At 40.3% G+C, this 21,486-nt stretch overlaps 1 protein-coding gene across 5 annotated transcripts in view; it reads left to right on the top strand.

Annotated features, from left to right (window-relative positions):
• The window catches only part of lrch2 (leucine-rich repeats and calponin homology (CH) domain containing 2), a 36,515-nt gene that overhangs the window by 4,393 nt on the left and 10,636 nt on the right, over positions 1-21,486 (top strand). For 4 of the 5 annotated variants that reach the window (XR_005695988.1, XR_005695987.1, XM_040032915.1 and 1 more), the window contains exons 2-18: positions 4,687-4,831; positions 5,088-5,214; positions 5,962-6,067; positions 7,183-7,319; positions 7,525-7,655; positions 7,819-7,906; positions 9,021-9,117; positions 9,243-9,340; positions 9,473-9,540; positions 10,482-10,586; positions 11,287-11,355; positions 11,628-11,690; positions 12,837-12,885; positions 13,050-13,190; positions 16,127-16,177; positions 16,265-16,328; positions 20,141-20,253. Coding sequence is in view for 3 of the 5 variants with exons in the window: in XM_040032915.1 (XP_039888849.1) it covers positions 4,687-4,831; positions 5,088-5,214; positions 5,962-6,067; positions 7,183-7,319; positions 7,525-7,655; positions 7,819-7,906; positions 9,021-9,117; positions 9,243-9,340; positions 9,473-9,540; positions 10,482-10,586; positions 11,287-11,355; positions 11,628-11,690; positions 12,837-12,885; positions 13,050-13,190; positions 16,127-16,177; positions 16,265-16,328; positions 20,141-20,253 (1,652 nt within the window). In the remaining 2 variants the exon portion in view is untranslated. The remainder of the gene's footprint in view (positions 1-4,686; positions 4,832-5,087; positions 5,215-5,961; positions 6,068-7,182; positions 7,320-7,524; positions 7,656-7,818; positions 7,907-9,020; positions 9,118-9,242; positions 9,341-9,472; positions 9,541-10,481; positions 10,587-11,286; positions 11,356-11,627; positions 11,691-12,836; positions 12,886-13,049; positions 13,191-16,126; positions 16,178-16,264; positions 16,329-20,140; positions 20,254-21,486) is intronic. The other variant, XM_040032914.1, reaches the window with a different exon arrangement.

Consider the following 21,486-nt stretch of genomic DNA (forward strand, 5'->3'; position numbering starts at 1 on the left):
GCAGCAGGAATAACTAACAAACAGGAGAAATATATACAAAACAAGGGAAAGGCACACATTACAGATCAGGTTGCAAAGGACTTGGTCTGAGTAGAGTCCTTGTGAGTGGCCTGAGTGATGAGGGTTACTAAGACCATGGCTCAGATTGGTAGGTGGGTGGACAGGGATGCGGTGTAGGGGGATAGTGTTTGTTTACAGACCAAATGGTCCAGGGAAAGAAGCCGTTTCTGCACATCTATAGTATCTATATCTATATTAATGTTTTTGCATATTAATGTGTCTGTGTGTCTGTCAACACCGGGTGCTGCTGAAGCATGTCTCTGCCCAATCCAGATGCTTCAGGATTGGGCAGAGATCAAAGGATGCGGGTTCATGGATCAATTGGACCGCGTTAGTGCCTGACGGTGATTACAAGCTCTCACGGACAACCCCTGCACAGTAGCTGAACAAACGCAGCTGATCAAGAGACTACCCGATCTCTAAGGCCAAATCTCACAAAGAGCACTCTGCACGGTCCAACCCGCAGCACCGGACCACACCCAAATCCTGACAGCCATAGTGGCTGTGGCACATCTGCTGCAGGGTGAAAATTAATTAACCCCAATTAATCATCTCCTTGACATGCACCTTCCATGTTTTCATTAAACTGAATCCTGCGGCATTATTGACAGAATACAGTAAATAGAGTATGATGGGCTCATTTTCCTGCAGCTTAGAGACAAATAACTTAGCGATAACAAGCTGAATTTCTAAATAGCAACTTAAAGCAATTTTTATCCTCTCTTCAAAATCAGTCTCTTGCTGATCAGAGACTCACTGTTTGCTCCAGAAGAAAGCAATTAGTATTCATTTTGCTGTGTCATGGAAGGACATATCCAAGCAGCATCTGCACTACGAACACAAATGAATAGATTGATGGTGCCGTGGAGCCTTGGTGGAGTGCTTCTCTGCCTGGCGGGCCTTGTTCTGTGGGAGCTTGAGGCTGCAAGCAGGTGGATTAAAGACCCACTGTGCGCTGCAGATGGTGCGTGGCCTAGGTTGGAGGAGGGAAAAGTGGGAAAAGATAGACAGGCATATAAAGCCTGTCTCCACCTACCCCCCAGCTCCCCCATCACCCAGATGATTCAACTACTAACACAGAATACCCAGTTGTGGGACCAGATTAGGGTGTGGAGGGAGATGAGGGAATTGACTATATGCAGCTGGGTTACAGCATCAAGGTCCAAGCCTGAGGGAGAGGCAGAGTTTAGTCTTAATGGAAAGCGTGTATACCTTGTGACCTCAGCTTTAGTCTTTCCCCATGTGGTAATTTCTGCTTCCCTTAACCCTTTGGCTTCTTTTCCCTTTGTGCTGCTGACTGTGTCATAGTCTGCTTCTCACTTCTGCTTACTGACTGCTGTCAGAGCCCATAGACAACACAGTCAGAGCCTATCTGTGGAAACCTGCTTGAGCTTTAAATCCATATTATCTGACCTTAGTTTCCTATAACCACTGTCTGGACGTTTGGTCATTTTAATTGACTAGTTTTAGTTTGACTAGTCACTAGTTTTGCTGCAACTAGTGGCACTTTTGTTTAAATGCTATTGTGAGAAGCCATATTAGGAATCACACTAGTAGCACCAGAAAGCTAATCTGCTTTCATGTATTAGTGGCATGTATGTAATAAATGCAACTTTCTCTTTTCCCTGGTATTAATTAACCAACAACAAAAACAAGAATTATCCCTCCAGACAATAACTGCTGCAATCAAATGTCCGACAAGTAGTGATAATGACTAAGAGCACGGAGGACACTGACATCTGATATAAAGGATATGGAACAAATATCTAGTTTATTATTGATTCTTCAGTTTGTCTGATTCTTCAGGCGGTTTTGTTCTCCTCAAACTGTCTTGTAATCTGACCGAATGGGGCGAAAGGTTCAACATATAGTATGTAATGTTAAAATGCAGGTAAATCAGGCCATTTCAATACAATTCAGGTCAGTTTCTTTTCATAGCTGATAACAACCTTCAGTAAAAGTAGAGAAGGTGTTACATTGCACTGGGGATGAATGAATAAAGGCCTTACTTCCCGTATTTAAATACTAGATACGATATCCTTCATACTAAACAGTAACATTTAATAGCAGGTAAGTGAATTTAGTTTCATTAAAACCTTTATACTGTAGCTCAGTTGTTTAATAAATAGTGGTGCCTATATGTAATTTCACATAATGAGGGGATGGAGGCGCAGCAGTGTTTGGTTTTCCCAAGCAAAGGATAGCGCACTTTGGTTATGTGGGACAGAATAATTGAAAGCCTTCTGTTTATCTGGAGCTCTGCAGCAGCAGCTCCTCACTCTAATTATCTTGTCACCCAGAGATAATTCACAAGACAAGATTGTTCACGCGTGCACACACACGGACACAGACACGCACGGCTCAGGAGGGAGAGCGGGTTGTTCACTAACCCCCTGCTACTCTCCTCATGTTGAAATGTCCTTGCCACGATACTGAACCCTTACACCGAACCCTGGTGTATTATCCGTGTGTGAGCATGTGTACAGTAGAAAAACAGAGTTGTAAGACTCAGGTTGCGGTGTAAGGTGCTTTTAGAAAAGTGATGTGCCAATGTGTCCACATTCTCAAAGAATTTAAAGGACATTAACTTGACTTACTGTGAATTTCCTCTGATCTAAACTACTATTTGCCCAACCTTTAAAAAGGCATTAATCTTAGTAGGTAGTGATTTATGTTACTTTGTAGCAGACATCCTCATAATGTAACTGTGTTAACAGATTTAGGTTAGTGAAACACGAGTAGAATACCAACAGCACACACGCAGACACGTACACACATAATTTATAGGCACTGAATCAATAAGTGTTTGACGGGGAATTCAGTGCAGTGCAAGGTAACCTTACAAGTATCCTTGTGTTTCTGGTTAAAGTGCACGGGGTCAGTGATTATTTAAGCGGAAATATGGGCACGATCTAAAGACCTTTAAAAGAAAATAAAGAGTTAAGCTATGCTTCAATTGATCACAGGGCATATTTACATTTTGTTGGCAGGTAGCAGTGAAATTTAATCGTCATGTTTCAGTGGATGAACCTTCCTGTTTTTCCTCTTGCAACATAGGTTGAAGACTGAGCCTCAAAGACCATCAGCAGTATATAGGATAAACATTATTTAATATGACTTTCCAAAGTAAGTATTTGGAATACATGTGGAAATTCTGAATGCTGGCTGAGGACAGATATCTGCATAATGAGCTTAAGCATCTGTATCTGTATGCTTCCTTTATTTGACGTTGTTGGGATGAATTCTAAATATTTTATTACAGCAGGCAGATAAAAATGGGGGGTGGAAGCAGAGATTACATTCATGTTCCTGTTGCAGAACAAAAGCACATGCATGTAGCTCATTAATGCATGGCTATGATTTTTTTTTTTAGCAAACTGCCTTCAGCGGTTAAACAGAGCGTGTTTAACCGCTACTTCTGCTGTCGCTTTGTCGTTTACACAAAATATCTTGAACGAAAGGCATCGTCTAATTCGGTCGACATAAAAATGGTAAAATTGATCTCATTTGTTTGTACAGATATGTTTGCAAACACGAAAGTGTCCTACTTATCAAATCTGTGTGCTAAACATTCATCTGCCAATTTAGAAGCTAACTTCAGTGTTATCAGGCGACACAACAGACAGCTCGACAAGTTTAGGAGAACTTGTCACATTAGCTGTACTGTCAACAGTTGTTATTGTCATTTGTGGTTACCAGAAGGTGACTCATACTCATTTTCCTTTCTAGCCACACCTTGAAGTTGGCACCGGGTGTTTTACTGTAGGTGACATGTCGTGATAGGATTGAGATGGGTTGGCATTGAATTTGGCAAGGGACAATAGTGACTCCTAAGACGAATTCCTTGTAACTTTGTTGATATCTTAACTAAGAAATGCATGCAAAACTCTTAACATTTAACTGTTGGCATGGGTTTTAATATGAGTGAAGGTGAACTAAGCTCTTAAACGTGAAAAACAATTTAGCCATTGTGATATGCTGCCATGCTATTATAACCTTAACAGTTGATAGTATGGTTGTTTACTCTGGTATTGTTCTATTATATATCATAACATGATTGCAAATATGTTGAATTTGTATAAAAAGACTTATTTCAGTTAAATACAATCATAGAACTCATTCACTTTTGACCGTTCTTTTAATAAAAAGAGATAAATCCTATAAAGGATCCTAAATAAATTATTCTGTGCCTCAGCAAACCTGATTCTTCTCTTCAAAAAGTAACCCAGAAAAAAAATTATGGTTATTTTATTTTGTTGTTAACTTGTCTTTCAAAAAAAAAAACGACAGATGTAGGATGAGTTCCAACACTCTCCACTCATTCATACAAATCTAAAGCCATTAACGTGCCACTCCCAGTGAGATCGATGCTGGAAATACTGACGTATGACCCCGCCGGCAGCACTCAAACCTATAAAGCCCAAGACTCTGGTGTAATATTAGACCGACGTTCGATGAAGAGCTACGTTTCCTACTGCTCTGTCACAGATATGTATTGATCAGTGTTTCGATGCTTTGGGAATGGCTTCTTGTGCAAAAAGCACACATAACTGATGTTAAAGGGTTATAATGAGTTTGTCACCAGTGTGCTTATGCACACAAGTATTCTGTTTCTTCTCCTTGCAGATCTGTCTAAGAATCGTCTCACAGAAATCCCCCCAGAAGTGTGTCTGTTTGCCCCCCTGGAGTCACTCAACCTCTACCACAACTGCATTAAGTGCATCCCAGAAGCTATTATCAATCTGCAGATGCTGACTTATCTGGACATCAGGTGAGCCATTGCTAACACTATACTTTTATTATTGTTTCAGACTCTAATTGAATACAAAAGGAGTGAATGTTGGTATTCAGTTATATGCCAAAAAAGTGCCTGTTCCCCTTTCACCTTACTTACAGGGTGAAAATGCTCACGCGAAAGAGATGTTTCCTCTTTTGCTACAAGTCAATTCCCAGTCACCATCGTCTCAGTGTTACACGCTTCTGTATGCTATTTTAAATGCAGGTCATTGTTTTGTCTTTCTCTGCAGCCGAAATCTTCTGACAGTGTTGCCGAAATACCTTTTCAACCTTCCCCTGAAGGTTTTACTTGTGAGCAACAACAAGCTTGTGTCCATCCCTGAAGAGATTGGCAAGGCCAAAGACTTAATGGAACTGGTGAGCAGCCTGTATACATCAGCCTTTGTGTACAGTACAGAGCTTGAGGCACATACACCAGTGTTCTGTCTACACATAACAGAAAACTTAGCAAAGAATCAATTTTAAATTGTGTCTTTAGGCACTTTTTAACTAGCAGCCTGTCACAAAAACACAATCGTTTGTTCCAATTCATTTAGTTGAATCTATAAGAAAATGCCAGATAACACAGTTCAATAGATATAAAATTGTATTTTTACACCAACAAGGTGATTCCCAATAAGCTATTAGCCAAGAACTTGACATATCTCAGCATGGTGTGCAGTATGTTCTTAAAAACTGGACAAAGTGATGACAAAAGAAAATGTGACAGGCCTGAAAGACTACCTACAGCAGTGCGAGATGATCATGACAGAGAAGAGAACAAAAGATCCAACCTAAAGAAGAGCTTTTATTGTCCTTCAAGAAGCCTGGAGAACTATGCCTTAGGACTGCTTAAAGAAATGACAAGAAAGCTGCCTTAAGAGAGTTCAGGCTGTGGTGAAGAATAAAGGTGGTCATACTAAATATGGACTTCCAAGCTCAATAGATTTGTACAAACTCTGCCTTTGCCTTTTATGCTATATTTCTATGTTCTTTGCATGTCTCAGTAAGTTGCTGCACCCATTTCCCATTTTTCTATATGTATGTGTGTGTGAGAGGTGAGAGAGTGAACGCTAATAATTCCGTTTCTCACTCTTTGCCTCCCCCTGCTGGGTTGGATTTCAGGACGTGAGCTCAAACGAGATCCAGGCGCTGCCTGCTCAAGTTGGAAAGCTTCAAGCCTTGAGAGAACTCAACATCAGGAAGAATAGTCTTCACATGCTGCCTGATGGTAAATCCATCACTCATGAAGCTCTCTGTGTGTTTCTTTCACTTGAGACGCATTGATTGCGCATCACTGAGACATTTTGGCATCTATGCCAGACTTTCACAGCCAAGAGATACAACTGTGCTTTTTATGTTTTGTGTTGCCTGTCTTGTTACTGTTGGCACAGATAAACATAGCAGAAGACAACTTAATAAATTATAGTAATATATGTCTGAATAACTAAGGATACCTGAATTGACAAGCCCAACTCGAGCAATTCCTACGTTTGGCACATAAATCCATGCAGTCTGTGCTGTTGTCTAACACAGCGGTCCCCAACCCCTGGGCCGTGGACCGGTACCGGTCCGTGGGTTTTTTGGTACCAGGCCAGGAGAGTTAAAGATCGGGTGTGAAATTTATGGTTTTGAGGGTTTTTATTGTTTTTTTATCGTTATTTTTTAATCGTTTTTATTGTTGACTTGGTTTCCGTGGGTCTTTTCCCGTGTGTTATGAATAAATCTGTACCGGTACTGGTTTTATTTTGTTGTATATATCCACGACACCTTAAAGGCCGGTCCGTGAAAATATTGTCGGACATAAACCGGTCTAACAGATTAATAATATTTATAAAATTCTGTATAAAAAATCACGTGTTCAACACAATGAACTAAAAAAAATCCCCTTAAAAGCAGTTAGAGATACTTTTACCCATATTTCTACATGCCCTTAAAGTAAGAACCATAGCAAAATATTGCCATTAATTTTGAAGGATGAAATGCATTTTAATCACAAGTCAAGTTAACCCCTTTTTACATTAAAGTACCTTTGAAAAGCTTAACATTAGAACATCTGCCATAGATGGATGGAAAGAGTACATTATGACAAACAGAGCAATTGAAAAAAATTGTGTAATAACATATTTATAGATACAGATATGACCAGATATGATCTTTTTTTATTTGCTGAATTATTGTGGTTGTTTCAGGGTTAAGATAAGAGCCCAAAAACAAGAACTTGACTCTGTTTTAATGATGTTGTTAAACTATTTTTATAAGATCTACCCTAACAGCACATACAAATTTCTGATGATTGTGCAGTCGAAGCAGTGCACATCAGTTTCTTGTTATTTGTATTTTCAGAGTTGGCTGACCTGCCTCTCATCCGACTTGACTTCTCCTGCAATAAGATCACAGAGATTCCTCCAGCCTACAGGAAGCTGAGGCAACTGCAGCACATCATCCTAGACAACAACCCTATGCAGTCTCCACCGGCACAGGTATGAGGATTTGCTTTATGGTGGTGCTTTTGCCCATATGTGGGAACAGATGTACAGAACAATTGGAGCTTTATGGATTTTTTTCAAAAAAAAATAGTGGTTGTTTTTGTACATCTAACCTATCCACCCGCGTGGATTTCCTTGTAGTTCCCTCTGTAGTGGTTGGAGTGACTTCAAGAACACATTTTGTGTTTATCTATTTCAGATTTGTCTTAAAGGCAAAGTGCACATATTTAAGTACCTGAACATGCAGGCTTGTAGGATGGATAAGAAACCAGACACCCTGGACCTCCCCTCTCTTGGCAAGCGTTGCCTACCGCAACCACTAACAGATAGGTGCTGACAGATTTACTAACTTACTTGCAACCATCATCAAGTATATCATTATATCATAATGCATCTATTTATCACTTCTATTCTGTTAAAAACACCATGCATTGCAATTCTGCTGTCTAATCATTTAATGCTGTCTAATTTACGTCATTTTGCACAATTTCAGCATGGAAGATTTTTACCCAAGTAAGAACCACGGTCCTGACTCTGGAATTGGTAGTGACAATGGTGACAAGAGGCTGTCTACAACAGAGGTGAGAGTCCAAACAAGTGTCACACATGTGACATCACTCACTGACTTGTGCCTTCCTGTTTTGGAGCCTCGAGCTGAGCTATATTTTTCTGAAACCAGATCTCATCAGTGATGGGTGGATTTGAAAGCTTAAACAGACTTATATTTTAGGGAGTTGTCACTCCTAGGTGAGCCACGCCCCAGAAAGTAGAATACAATTTTATTTTCTCTTGTGTGAGAAAATAAATACATTTTACTACTTAAGAAAGAGCACATATTGAGATATATAACTATGAAAGGGTAACCCGTATCATTTTCTTGATATAATATGAGCTGTTTTTATAGGTGGTCGACTTGTTAATCACACTAAATCTAAGGAGTGGAAAGAGCGTTAGGCTTTGGTAGTAGCACTCATGCAGGTGCACAGAAAAGAAGCAGCTTGGCCGGAGCACATTTGCCACGATAAAGGGGCTGTTGTTTAAAAAAAAATACAGACAGAAGTAAATGTTAGCACACTTGGTAAAACAACATAAATATCTGACTAGACAAACTGGCAAGATGTGACCTGCAGGGCACTGTTGGATAATGGAAAGCAAGTGTGCAGGGAGGTTGGTTGTCAGCAGCAACACGTGAAGCTTTGTGAAGGTGGCAGAAATCCAAATGGAAAAATACTGATGTGACAGTAGAAGGTGGAAATGTGCAGCTCTGAATAACATATTTAAAGGACTTCCCTCCAAAACTTAAGTAGCCTCCCTTATGCCTGTAAGCTATAGCATTGCAAAACACTGTGTGAGCTTATTGTTGTGACAGGAGAATAACCGACGAGACCCAAACCAGTATAAGAGACAAGGATTCTTTCAGAAGGATGTCTGGATACATGCCAAGAACTACAAATGCAACTCAAAAGATCATTAATGGAGGAACTGAATATATACATAATATATCTGCTTATTAAAGTTGCTTAGTAAGGCTGTAAACGTGACTTGGCAAATGCTACAGTCACGTGTTGCAGGTGTGGTTTTTTTCCCTTTTAATCCTGTTCCATTTAAATACCCAAAATAGCAACAGTAATAATTCAGGTGAATTGATTGCATTTGAAACTTGACTTCCCATTCCTCTGTTTTCCTCTCCTTCAGCCTTCAGACGATGACACCGTCAGCCTGCACTCTCAAGTTTCAGAGACAGCCCGTGCCGACGCCCTGTCACTCCTCTCCAAAATGGACTCTTGCAAAGGTTACCGAAAATAAGTATCACATATTCCCTTTGAAAGCAATAACAGAGACACGGGGTTGTTGAATAAAGTGCCTAAAAATGTGACAGTTCATGTGATGAACGCGGATGCTTCCTCCCTCTATCAGATCAGGATCTCTATGACTTTATAGAGCCCAACCCGGACGAGGATCCTGCTCTGTCAGAGTGCAATGGGCAGCAAAGCAGTCATGTGTCTTGTATAAAGGTATGAATTCATCAATCAGTCTAGAAAACCGAGAAGAATGTGGGAAATCTTTTGAAGACACGTTGGGAGAGAATATCTATCTCTGTGTGCTTGGTCCTGTGACGTGACGTGATGTCCCTGTGTGCGTTCCAGGAACTGGAGAAAGTTCTTAACATGTCTCACCAAAGCAAAGATAAAGACAGCTGGAAAGAGGAGTCAGGGTGAGTTTTTTTTTGTGTGTGCAATGCTGTTACTTTCCACCATCCCCTGGACTTTTTAGGGTAACGTAACCGCTCGCTGGAAGGTGAGCTGGCACAGGTTGTGCTAATTGGTACCCAAATCAGATCCAGACAGACCAACAGAGCAAAATTTGTTTTCGGGAAGCAAGCCCGGTGATGAGGTTAGGCATGGCTAGCGGGTTGAAAGAAAAACCTGAATCAGAAATATCCAATAAAAGACATGAAAACACCAGAAGTGGTTAGCCTTAGCGTGACTGCCACACTGCTCACCCGCTCTAATGAGAAGTGAGTGGGAAGACCTAGGTATTTATACTGGAGCCAAGGAGTGGTTAATACAGACCAGGTGTGCCACTCCAGCAATTTACAGGAACCAGAGGAAACCATGCGCAGAAAGAGCGAGGGGGCGTGAGAGAACAGAAAAAAAACTTTCACTTTGTTTCTTATCGCAAATGGTGGCCGCACTGGTGTTTGGTTTGGCAGAGCTTTTAGCACACACAAAAATACATTTTGTATTATTTATTTTTTTTGTGCATGTACTACCAAGGAGATCTCTTTGGAAATGACGTGTTAGGTGATGACACAGTTTGATGGCTTTCTACCGAATTGCATTGACGTTCACATCAATCAGCGACTTCGATGATGAGTGGTGCCAGCAGGTTTCCCCCTTTAATCATCTGCATGTCTCAGCCTGAAACCAAAGACAAACATAATAGGTTAACTGGGGATTCCACATGTGTCTGTAAATGTGCTGGCCCTGCGACACACTGATGACCAGTCTTGGGAGGGGGTGGGCAAACTTTGCCCTGTGGCAGCTGGGATAAGCTGAATTGGATAAGAAGAAGCAAATAAATGGATGTGTGCCCACACCTAGATATATCTCTAATTAATCACTTGATAGTAATTTTGTTCCTCACCTTTCCCAGTTCTGATAAGGAGCAGCTAGCTGAGGAAGAGGACGATGAGCTGAAGGAAGTGCTTGACCTGAGGAAGATTGCTGTCCAGCTTCTGCAGCAGGAGCAGCAGAACAGGTGTGTGTGGCCCTCACGTCTACTCTCGTAACATAACAGTAGCTGTGTGGTACATCAGCGTTTGCTTTGCTGCTTAAATCCGTGTTGTTCATGTAACATCTTTCTGCAGTTAGCCTAACAGCGATTTCTCCCTGCAAGCCTATAATACCAACAGCATTACTAAAGCCGCTTAAAGTCCTCATTAATCTATTCCTTTCTAACAATTTTCTGTATAGGAAAGCGTTACAAAGTAGGCTTACATCATGAGCTTTTAAAAGAAACACAGTTGTTTTAAAAACTTTCCAAAGTCGTTGAGCGTGACTTTTAAAACAAAGCAGCATTACTGCCTAAGCTTCATCAGTTTGATGCCAGCGTTTTGCAAAGTAGTCATAAAAAATGTGCCGTGACTAATACATGCCCCGTTGTATAGAAATTTTAAGTAATAGTCCTGTAAGTGGTTTGACAGAGCAAACAGACAGGCATCGAAGTCTACATTTCCAGTGAACTGGACAGTTTGGTTTACTCATTGAACAAATCCACTGCGTCAGCATTCCTGCCCAATCTTTTACGCCACATCTCTACCTACTGCACTTTACCGCTTTTGTCTTTGCAAGTCAGACCCATATCAGCTTTTCCTGACTTTTTCTTCTCCACTTTTGCCATTTCCTGATCTTCTCCTGTTCCCCCGACTTGCCTACTGCTTGTTTGTGTGGCTTCTTAGACGACGGTCCTTAATTTGCAGAGCCGAAAGTCTAATTCACAGGAGGAGAGTGACCGGCCGGGCACACAGGTAGAGCGATTTTTTTTTTGTCATGGTTTACAGTTTGCTTTTTCAGATTCATTTCATACATACAGGCGTCTTACGAGAATAAAGTAGCAGCTATTTTTGATTCTTTGCACTCACTTCCTGTGACTCAGTGTTTGGTGACTCAGTGTACTGAGGTTTTGGGTTTTTTTTGTGACATGGTCAAAAAATATTTCATGCACTGCATGTGCAATGTAATCTCAGCCTGTTTGAACAGTTCTTGTGTTCGCCTGTTTGCCGTATGTGTGCGTCTGCAGATTCCTCAGTCACTCTGGAAGCTCCGGCAGCAAACCGAGACTCACACCTCAGACCGCTCGCAGGTGAGTTCTGTGCTAGTGCGTCTTCAGCTTCCAAAGAAAACTAGAGAGATGTAACTTTTGTAGATAAAATAACTCACGTTTGCTAAGAAAGCACATTAATACCCACCCCTGCACCTGTCAGTTTGTGTTGATTCTTAAATCCTCTCTGCTTGTTTTTAAAGTACTTCATGGTGTCACTCCAGTACGTTTCACATGCTTACAAGCGTGCGAAGCAGTGTGCCCTCTCGTTCCTTGTGTGCCAATCTGCCATTTGGGGAGGAAACCTTTAGCTTTTATGGACTGCTGATGGAATTTTCTGCTGGTGTCCCTGAGAGAATCTGAAAGCGCTAAAATCTTTCAATCTAAACCCACCTCCTTTTTCTGGCATTATCATTCAAAGACTTATTGTGACCTTACTTTTAATTTTTTTTTAAATGTATTTTTAAAAATTCATTATTTATTCCATTTTTGGATTGCTCCCAGGGTTACCTGCTTTACTCCTGCGCTACTGATTTCTTTAAAATTTAAATTATTTAGCTTATTTTAAAATTGTGTGTTGTTGCATTTAAATCTTTATGACTTCTTGTCTTATCTGGCAGCTTAAGCGATAGAGTCCTCAGTCTGGGCAGCGTCCACAAGAATCACTACTCCTCACTAATGGGGAGCACTAATCACTAATCACTAATCAACAGTGTTGCTTAGGATTTAGTGAAACTTGCACACAAAGATCACCTCACGGGTCTTCACCCAAACTGTACTCAAAGTCAGACCATGCCACTTTATGGGCAGCTGCTTCTCACATTTTTCAAGCTGAACTCAACATGTCCGGGGCCAGTAAACTGCTGCAGACGTGATTTACTAGCTTCCAAAGTGTTGTTCAAGTTAATCACAGGGCAGCTCGGTGGTGTTCTCCAGTAACACTTAGCTGTGAGATATACAGGAGTCTTGCACACAGATTTGTTTTTGAGTAACACAGAGCAGCCAGATTTGTTCTAGAACGCATCAACTTTTCCAAAACGTGACTGGCGGTGTGAGTCATGCACAGTTTGTCACCCTGTCTCCAAATATTTGTTGACCCTAATCTCTTTTGTTAGTTGCATGTAACATAACTTCATGGTATTTGAATGTCAAACAAAAGCTTGTGATGTTATTGTGTTGTTATATCAGTGCCTCTTTAGATGAAGGAAGCAGTGGAGCGTCAGTGCTGAGTGGACAGGTACCAACTTACTTTCTTTAAAGCAAACATACCGTGTTTCATTCACGCCCGGTTTTCCAGGCTTGTGTTTTTTTTCTTGATTGTGCCTCCCATTCTTCTCTGTAAGATGCGCAGAGTTTTATAGAGATTTTCTTTAGATTAATTTTAACTGCTTGTGTTTACAGCCCTCTTCCTCCTGCTCCTTTGATGGCTGTCTGAAGACAGATCAGTCTGATTCAGAGCCAAAGTGGCCTGAGATCCCACCTGTCCTCAATCAGAATGAAGACCGCAGGCGGAACAAGTATCTACGAAAAGATTATCTGAAGGTTGTGCAAATTCCCAGATTCTCACTGCATATTCAGTAATGTCTTTGAAACACATTCTGGATTTGGATGTGTAGAATTTACAGACAAGAGACGAAATTTCTGCCACCAAAAGTTCTCTTGCATGTGGTCTGCTTGTACTCTGTGCTTGCACTCTGTGCTTGCACTTGTACAAAACCCGTTATGTTTCTTTAGGCTTTGGATGAATGCAGGTGATAAACAGTCCCTGTGAAAAACAAAATGTAGTGTCTACATGACCAAAACAAAAAATGCATGCATTCACACACGTATTCATAAACAACTACCAACAGACCAAAACATAATCTTGGCTTGGATTTCTGGAGACTGCTGGAAAGAAAAAACAATGTCTGTTGCTCCCAGATGCTGAGCGAGCAGATGGGCCATGGACTTTCTAGATTGCATCTACTTGCAGTAGGGCTGTTCAATATAACGATATATATCGGATGACGATATAAAAACGTCTATGTTTCTTTTTACGCTATCGTTTGTTTCGTGGTGTCGCAAAATAAACTGTTTACGGCAATATTTTTTCATCGTTTTGATGGTCACTGTAGTGGCTATATTAATTTCTTAAAAGTTCTCTCTTTCTCTTATATTTAATATAACCACACTACAGACAGACAAGCATTTGTTTTTATGCGTTGTCGTTAGCAACAGCGACGGTAACACCTTCACGTGTCCGCTTGTTTATGTTCCACATAAACCTTTCACAATAAAGCTCAAGATCCTGTTGAGACTTTTCAAAATAAACGGAATCACGTGAAAGAGCAGATTATTTACGGATGAGAATTTAAAAAGAGCCGCCAGGTGCTAAAAAAATAAACCTTAGACTCAAACGTTAGAACAGGCTTTTCCCCGCAGCACACCGTGTAATAAATACTCACAATGAAAAAGGCGGCCGTTACAACTTATGTCTAAAAATGTATAGTTTCATGCATCTGTTAAAACACTCGACTCCAGCTACATGACGCGCAGTTGGAAACACTTCCCGCAAGTCGAGCTGCCCGAGATTCACAGAATTTACAGAAAATGTTACATTTTTGTGATTTATATCGTTATCGGACGATAGAATTCTTATATCGGGATATGAGATTTTGGTCATATGGCACAGCCCTAACTTGCAGAATACATTGTGCTATCAGACAGAATTGCATGCTCTATCTGATTTTCTGTGATAGCCATCTCCAAATGTACAATAATGCATGACTTTATCAGAATGATTAGAGTCGCACTGATTGTGAACACAGAAGTCAAAGGCTTCTATTTTGAGTGAAAAATTATTTTAAGAGAAGAAAAGTTTAATTTGAGCCAACAAAATCCATTGCTGCCTGCAAGAAATGTATTTCAGTGTTTGCTATTATCCATATGCACACACAATAAAAGCCCCTCTCGCTCAGTTGTTGGGATTTGTTCTTGCTCAGATCTCTACTCTGTCTGCTAACAGACATCTGCGGACCTGCTCTCAACATTTCTGCACCCTGCGCGCTCACCTCTTTCTGTACACCCTTATAAGCAGGGGTGCACATAGGTGGTCTGCAGGTGTGCATTCGCTGTCAAAATAAAAGAGGCCCACCAGATAAGAAGTTGCATTGTTTGCGTACATAAGATTTTCTGGAGGAGGACAGGCATTTGTTTAGAACTCTTAAAGATGTCGAAGAAGCAAGCTCCTTTAAGCAATTACTTTGGTGTTCCTCCACCTCCAAACAAATGTCAGGAGTCCAAACCGCAAAAGAAGCTCGTATTCTCGGAAAAGTGGTTGCAGGAGGTGAGCTGGCTTCAAACAAATGATGAACGCACAGAGATGTGGTGCAGAATATGCCGTGAAAATCCCACTCTAGCGGACAAAAACACTGCCTTTTATATGTACGCAAATGCACGTTGCAACTTCTTATCTGGTGCGTGTCTTTTATTTTGACAGCGAATGTGCACCTGCGGACCACTTATGTGCACCCCTGCTTAGAAGTGTGCCACAAAACCAACCAATCACAGACTTGGATGCAAAAAATTCACATGGCTGTTTTGGTCACCAATAGCTCGCTAGCTACTGCATTCCGGAAACACTGTCCAGAATGTAGCTAAATCCAGTGGAGTGGTTTGGTTTAAACTAGATTAAAACCATAATGGTCTTGAAAAATAATATATTTTAAAATAAAATAATTAAACATAGTAACCGAAAATGGGTTTAGCTACATTCTGGACCGTGTTTCCGGAATGCAGTAGCTAGCGAGCTGATTGGAGACCCTAACAGCCAATCAGTATTTTTGCATCAAAGTCTGTGATTGGTTGGTTTTGTGGCACACTTATAAGGGTGTACAGAAAGAGGTGAGCGCGCAGGGTGCAGAAATGTTGAGAACAGGTCCGCAGGTGTCTGTCAGCAGACAGAGTAGAGATCTGAGCAAGAACAAATCCCAACAACTGAGCGAGAGGGGCTGTTATTGTGTGTGCATATGGATAATAGCAAACACTGAAATACATTTCTTGTATGCAGCAATGGATTTTGTTGGCTTAAATTAAACTTTTCTTCTCTTAAAATAATTTTCTCCCCAAAATGCAACATTTGCACTTGCAATTTTAATTTTTTTTTTGCGTGCATTTAGAATAGAGGGACAAAAATAACGGCATAGTAGTGCAGGTCATCTACTAATGGCCATGTTGGCGGTTTGATCCCTGGCTTTTCCAGCCTTCAATCTGCATAGCACAGTATCTACGGGCAAGATACTCGCCCCATTATTTTTGTGCGATTTAGAGGCACACTAGCCACTTAATGTATAAACATGTGCCGATCACTCTTTTAATAAGCGTGTCACTGTTTAGATAAATGAATAACAAACATGTAGCACCAGGTTTGCTTCCATAAATAGAACAGGAGATGAACAATTAGCATGAAACAAAGATCTAATTATCTCTTTTGTTGACAGTACAAATGTCAGAGTGCTCGCAAAAACTCGAGTGGCAACGCTGACTCTGAGGTGGGTATGAAAATGTTATCTTAAAAGATCGTGTAAGTGTTAATGCTGCGTCCCATTCTGAATTGGGTGTGAATGTTCTATCCTCAGGAGGGTTTGCGCAACACTGATTTCAGCACTACCCTGACAGTGTTTGGACTTAAGCCAAGATCAGGTAACACATATGTCCTTGTTCTTTAAATGACACTGTCTGAATCGTTTGGCTCAGTGCTTTTCCTTTTCACTGGAATGATTGTCTCGGGGGTTTCTTGGGCATAAAAATAGTAACAAAAATAAAGTCAGTCAGACGGTTAGAACCCATCTTTCCCGTCGATTTGAAAAGATAATAAAAAACAAACTGCTGAAATGATATAAGTACGTTACATTTTACATGTTGTGTGGATATGAAAAAAGATCTCTCTCATATGTTCCAATTTCATTGAGCAAAAAACAAAACAATAGTGTTTACTTACTAAAAAAACCCTTCTAAAGACATCATAGGTAAAATAAGCAACTCTGTCTAAAGGATGTGTTACCGCGGAAAACATCGTCGATGCCTATATGTGTTGAAATGACAATGTTAAGAATGCCTTGTTTTCACACTGAGTCACTTTTTTTTAAGGTGGAGTCTCATCATTCTTTCACAAGAATTAGGGAGGGTTTTCTAAAGAACTGCTGGTCTGCATCCCCATAACCAGCTTTTGGATACAGTCATAAAATCTTCCTGGATGTACAAATAAAACTTGTTTTACTTTGACAGGAGGATATTAAATCGTGAATTAACCTACTGAAAAAAAACAAAAGCAAAAAAAACAAACAAACAGTGTCGGGGAAAAATCACGTCTGCCAGTTTTCAATAAGGATTAATGTGACAACCTCCTGACTGCATGTTCTCTCTGACTATAAATCTCAAAGAGCTAATCCTTGCCTTGCGTAGACTGCAGTGCCAGCTGAGCATTTTGTAATGCATGTCCACAATCTGTTCGCAATTTTTGTAATCTTGCATCTGTACACTGGCGATTTTAAGTCACACGATCAAGATGTGATTGAAGTGCAGACTTTCATCTTTAATTCAACTGGCTTAACAAGTCTTTCTTTTTAAGAACGACCTTTTGTTTGTCTCCTTCAGTTGCATCAGTGTCTCTTTGGGCCTCATATTAAAGAAGAAGTTTTATTATTATCCAGTGCACAGCAAAAATAATCGCAGCGGTTTACACTGATCAGTAAAATTAAGAAAGTTATTGGAATTCTAATAAAAAATAAAGAGCCTAAATTTTTACAAAATAAAGTGCATCGAAGGAATACGTTAGAAGTGACCATGAAAGCCCAAGTTGTACTAATGCCTTGTGCAAAGGTCTTTAAAAAATTTAAAAGGCTTAAAGGTTATGGCTAAGCTGCTCACAACTGTTTTGGACAAAAGTCTCCAATGAGCTTTGATGCACAGTGCTGAAGCAGAATGCTTTGCTGGTGTTGCTTGACCTCTGACCGTCACATTTTACTTGAATGAGATACTCAGTGTGTGTCTCAGGTTCTGCCTTGGGGCGGTTTCTGCCTCGTATCTGTCTGATCTTTTCCTTTCTTTTCGGCTGCTTTTAACTTCAGGTCGTCTTCGACTTTTCTTGATTATGGTGTACTACAAGGTTCTGTCTTGGAGGCTTTACTGTTGCTGTACCTCCTGCGTCTTTAGCACATTTTGACAACGTTCAAAGACGTTATTTATTTCTTTTAAGCCCCAGGATGTTTCTGAGCGACAGATCTTGCATAGTTGCTTAGACTCTGTTAAAGGTTGGTCGGCTGACAGTTCTTCTCAAATTGAAGAGGAGAAAACGACTTTTCGTATGTGACCCTGAGAGATTTTTACCTAAGATAATTGAAACTCTTGGTCGCTTGCCACATTTGCTAAGTGTTAACTTTTGATGTTTGCTCTTCCCTAAATCACTTAATTATTACCAGGTTGAGTCCTACTGTGTCACGCTGTGAAATGGAAGTTCTTATTCATGCCTTGATTTTAATCAGGTCTGGATTATTAGAATTTGTTGCTGGATTATTAACACAGCTTCTGTGAGGCTGGGAATGAAAGGAGACAGTGCTTTTGCAACAGTGGCCCCAAGACAAAACTCTTCTATTGTTTTATTTACATAATTTGTCGTGGTGTAGCGAGGGAAGAGGCCTCTTTTGGCAATGAACAGACTATCGTCCAGTCCATTTTGAGCTTCTGAAAACTGGAATATGTCATAATATCAAATATCTCTACTTCCTAAATAGTTGATGTAACATTTTTGATAAAGCTGAAAGTCTGCACTTTAGTCACATGTTGGCTGTTTCATTTAAAATCATTTCATTTAAAATATGCAGGCATTTTGGGTAGTTCAATCCATAAAGTGTTATACTTTTTTTTAGCCTATATATGGTTTGCAAATTAACTACTAACAAAATACAAACTTTAACACCGATCAGAGTATAATGAAAAAGTATTTTGACATATTTGTCACAGTTAAATGTTTTAGAACAGCGGTCCCCAACCTTTTTTGCACCACGGACCGGTTTATGCCCGACAATATTTTCATGGACCGGCCTTTAAGGTGTCGCAGATAAATACAACAAAATAAAACTAATACCAGTACCGAAAAAAGGAAATTTATTCATAGCACGCGTGAAAAGACCCAGGAAAACAGAGTTAACGATAAAAATGATAACAAAATAACGCTGAAAACCGATAAAAACCCTAAAAACTATACATTTCACACCTGAGCCTCAACTCTCGCGGCCCGGTACCAAACGACTCACAGACCGGTACCGGTCCCAGGCCCGGGGGTTGGGGACCGCTACACTTAGAACATCAGCACATTTTAATATTAGATAAAGATAATCTGAGTTGATACAAAATGCATGTTTTAAACGATGATTTTATTAATTAAGGGGAAACAAGCTATCCAAGTCTGCATGGTTCTTTGTCCAGGGTTGCCCCATCCATAGCAGTAAGAATTGAAATCAAACATTTATGAGAACTTGCCATCACTGTGGAGGAATTTTGCCCAGTCTTTTTGTTATTGTTGGATCATGAACTCTGAAAGACTCTCAGGTCTTTCGTGACCTCCTGGATGAGTCTGCGATGTGCTCTTGGAGTAATTTTGGTCCGCTGGCACACTCCTGGCAAACTTCACCACTGTTCCAAGTTTTCTCCACTGAAATTAGCTTTGTAAAAAATTTGAGCAGTCGCAGTAAATTCATGATTTAACAAGGGCGTCAGGTAGCTTTGGATAGCTTTGTTTTCATTAATTTACAAAGTCATATAAAAACTGCATTTTGTATTTAAATGCAAAAAATTCTGTCTGCCTTATTTGGAGTGTTTTTTAATTTTCTTTTAAATTTACCTGTTATATGTTACCTGGTATACGGTGATATTCTTTGAATTGGCTCCGATTTTTATAAAAGTCTAAGGAGGTTGGAAAGAAAGCGACTGGACGTCTTTAAGTTTCTTGAAGACGTTTCACCTCTCGCCTTGCTTTCTTCCCACGCTCCTTAGACTACAACAACAACATCTTGGATGACTGAGAACCTGCAGAGACTCTTTGATAAAAGTAAAGAAGACCTTCACTGACTAGGAAATGAAACTAAATCAGCCAGACTGTGTCTCGTAAACCGAAAGGAATGGGATAACTTGAAATAAAGGAAGACATGCACAAGCACACTGTACGCTTCCTACTGTAAATACAGATTTAGATTGTATCACAGCCACACCTAATTCCAGGTAACACACAGCACAGATTGGTTCCTTGGACATTGTTGGGATTTGGTCTTATACAGTAAGAGCTCATATTATTTGATAGACTTTCACATTAACTCTGCATTTCTATTGTCAGACTGAAAACGAGCAGGTGGCCTGAAATTGAACTGAGCGACTGTGATGTACTAAATACTTTTTTTTCTGTTCTTCTTATTTCCTTTGTGTGTTCTTTGGATTGTTACCCCCATCTGTAATTTTAGCCTTCACCAGAGGAAGCCATCAGGAGATCAGCTCTACAGATCCGAGCTTCACGATGAGAAGGAAGATGGAGCACTTGAGAGAGGAAATGGAGCAGATAGGACTGTTACGACAGGTCAGATGCCTTGCAGCTTATTTATGCCTTTGCGTTTGTACGAGTCATGGAGTCATACAGAGGCCAAAGCTCAATAGATCCTGCTTTTGTTTCAGTGTTTACGCCTTCGAGCTAGACAATTGCTTCTTATCCAGCCTTCCTGCTTAGGAATACAGATTCATCATGACTTCACTTGGTTTCCAAGGAATTAAGAAACACGCTGAGTCTAAATTGACTCATCTATTTATGCTGGGGCTATAGCGACGGAGGGATGGGTGTGGAGGGCTGAAACACTTTTGTTTTTGCTTATAAAAATAATTTAGGAATCAGGGTGGGCTGGGCATGCCTAGCTGGACCTACAACCTACTAATTCCAACATAGTTGGGAGGATGTGTGAAATTTAAATAAAAACAGAATGCAGTGATTTGCAAAACTCATAAATCCACATTTTATTCACAACAGAACACAGAAAACGACAGTTAAACAATGTTTAACCTGCGACACGACATCATTTTAAGAAGAAAAAATGGTCATTTTGAATTAAATGGGAGCAGCACATGTCAACAAAGTTGGGACAGAGCCATGTTTGTCATTGTGCAGCATCCGCTCTTCTTTTTTTAACAGCAGGACTTTTGGGAGGGGAATGTTTTCCTGTTCTTATCTAATAGTGGACTCAAGCTGCTCAACAGTCCTGGGTCATCAAATGCTGGACTCCAGGCAGGCCAACTCAGCACCCAGACTGTAGTAGATGCAGTATGTGATTTGGCACTGTCTTGTTGAAATATGCGAGTTAAAAACAAAGAAAAATATGTTATCTGGAAGTGAGCGTATGTTGCTCTGAAGCCTGTATATCTTTCAGCACTGATGGTGCCTTTCCAAAAGTGTAAGCTGTCATCAGAGATGGAGGTTTTCTTAACTGAACACTAATAAAATCCCACATCATACCTCTCCTGTTTCATCCACAAAATGTGGCATCCATGTTTTCCGAAAAGAATTTCTAATGTTGATTTGTGCGACCACGGAACATTTACTCCACTTTGCCTCAACCAATGAGCTTTGGTTCTTTGCATAATAGAGCTTTAACCTGCTTTTGTGGATGTGGCATGGCAAACTGTGTTCACAGATGTTAATTTTAGAAAGCATTCGTGAGCCCCTGCAGTGATTTCCGTGAGAGAATCATGTCTGTTTTAAATGGAGTGCCACCAGAGGGCATGTAGATCAACAACATCCAGTACAGACTTTTGGCCTGCGCAA

This window comes from Simochromis diagramma, unplaced genomic scaffold (assembly GCF_900408965.1).
Source record: "Simochromis diagramma unplaced genomic scaffold, fSimDia1.1 OVJJ01000216.1, whole genome shotgun sequence".
Lineage (NCBI taxonomy): Eukaryota > Metazoa > Chordata > Actinopteri > Cichliformes > Cichlidae > Simochromis > Simochromis diagramma.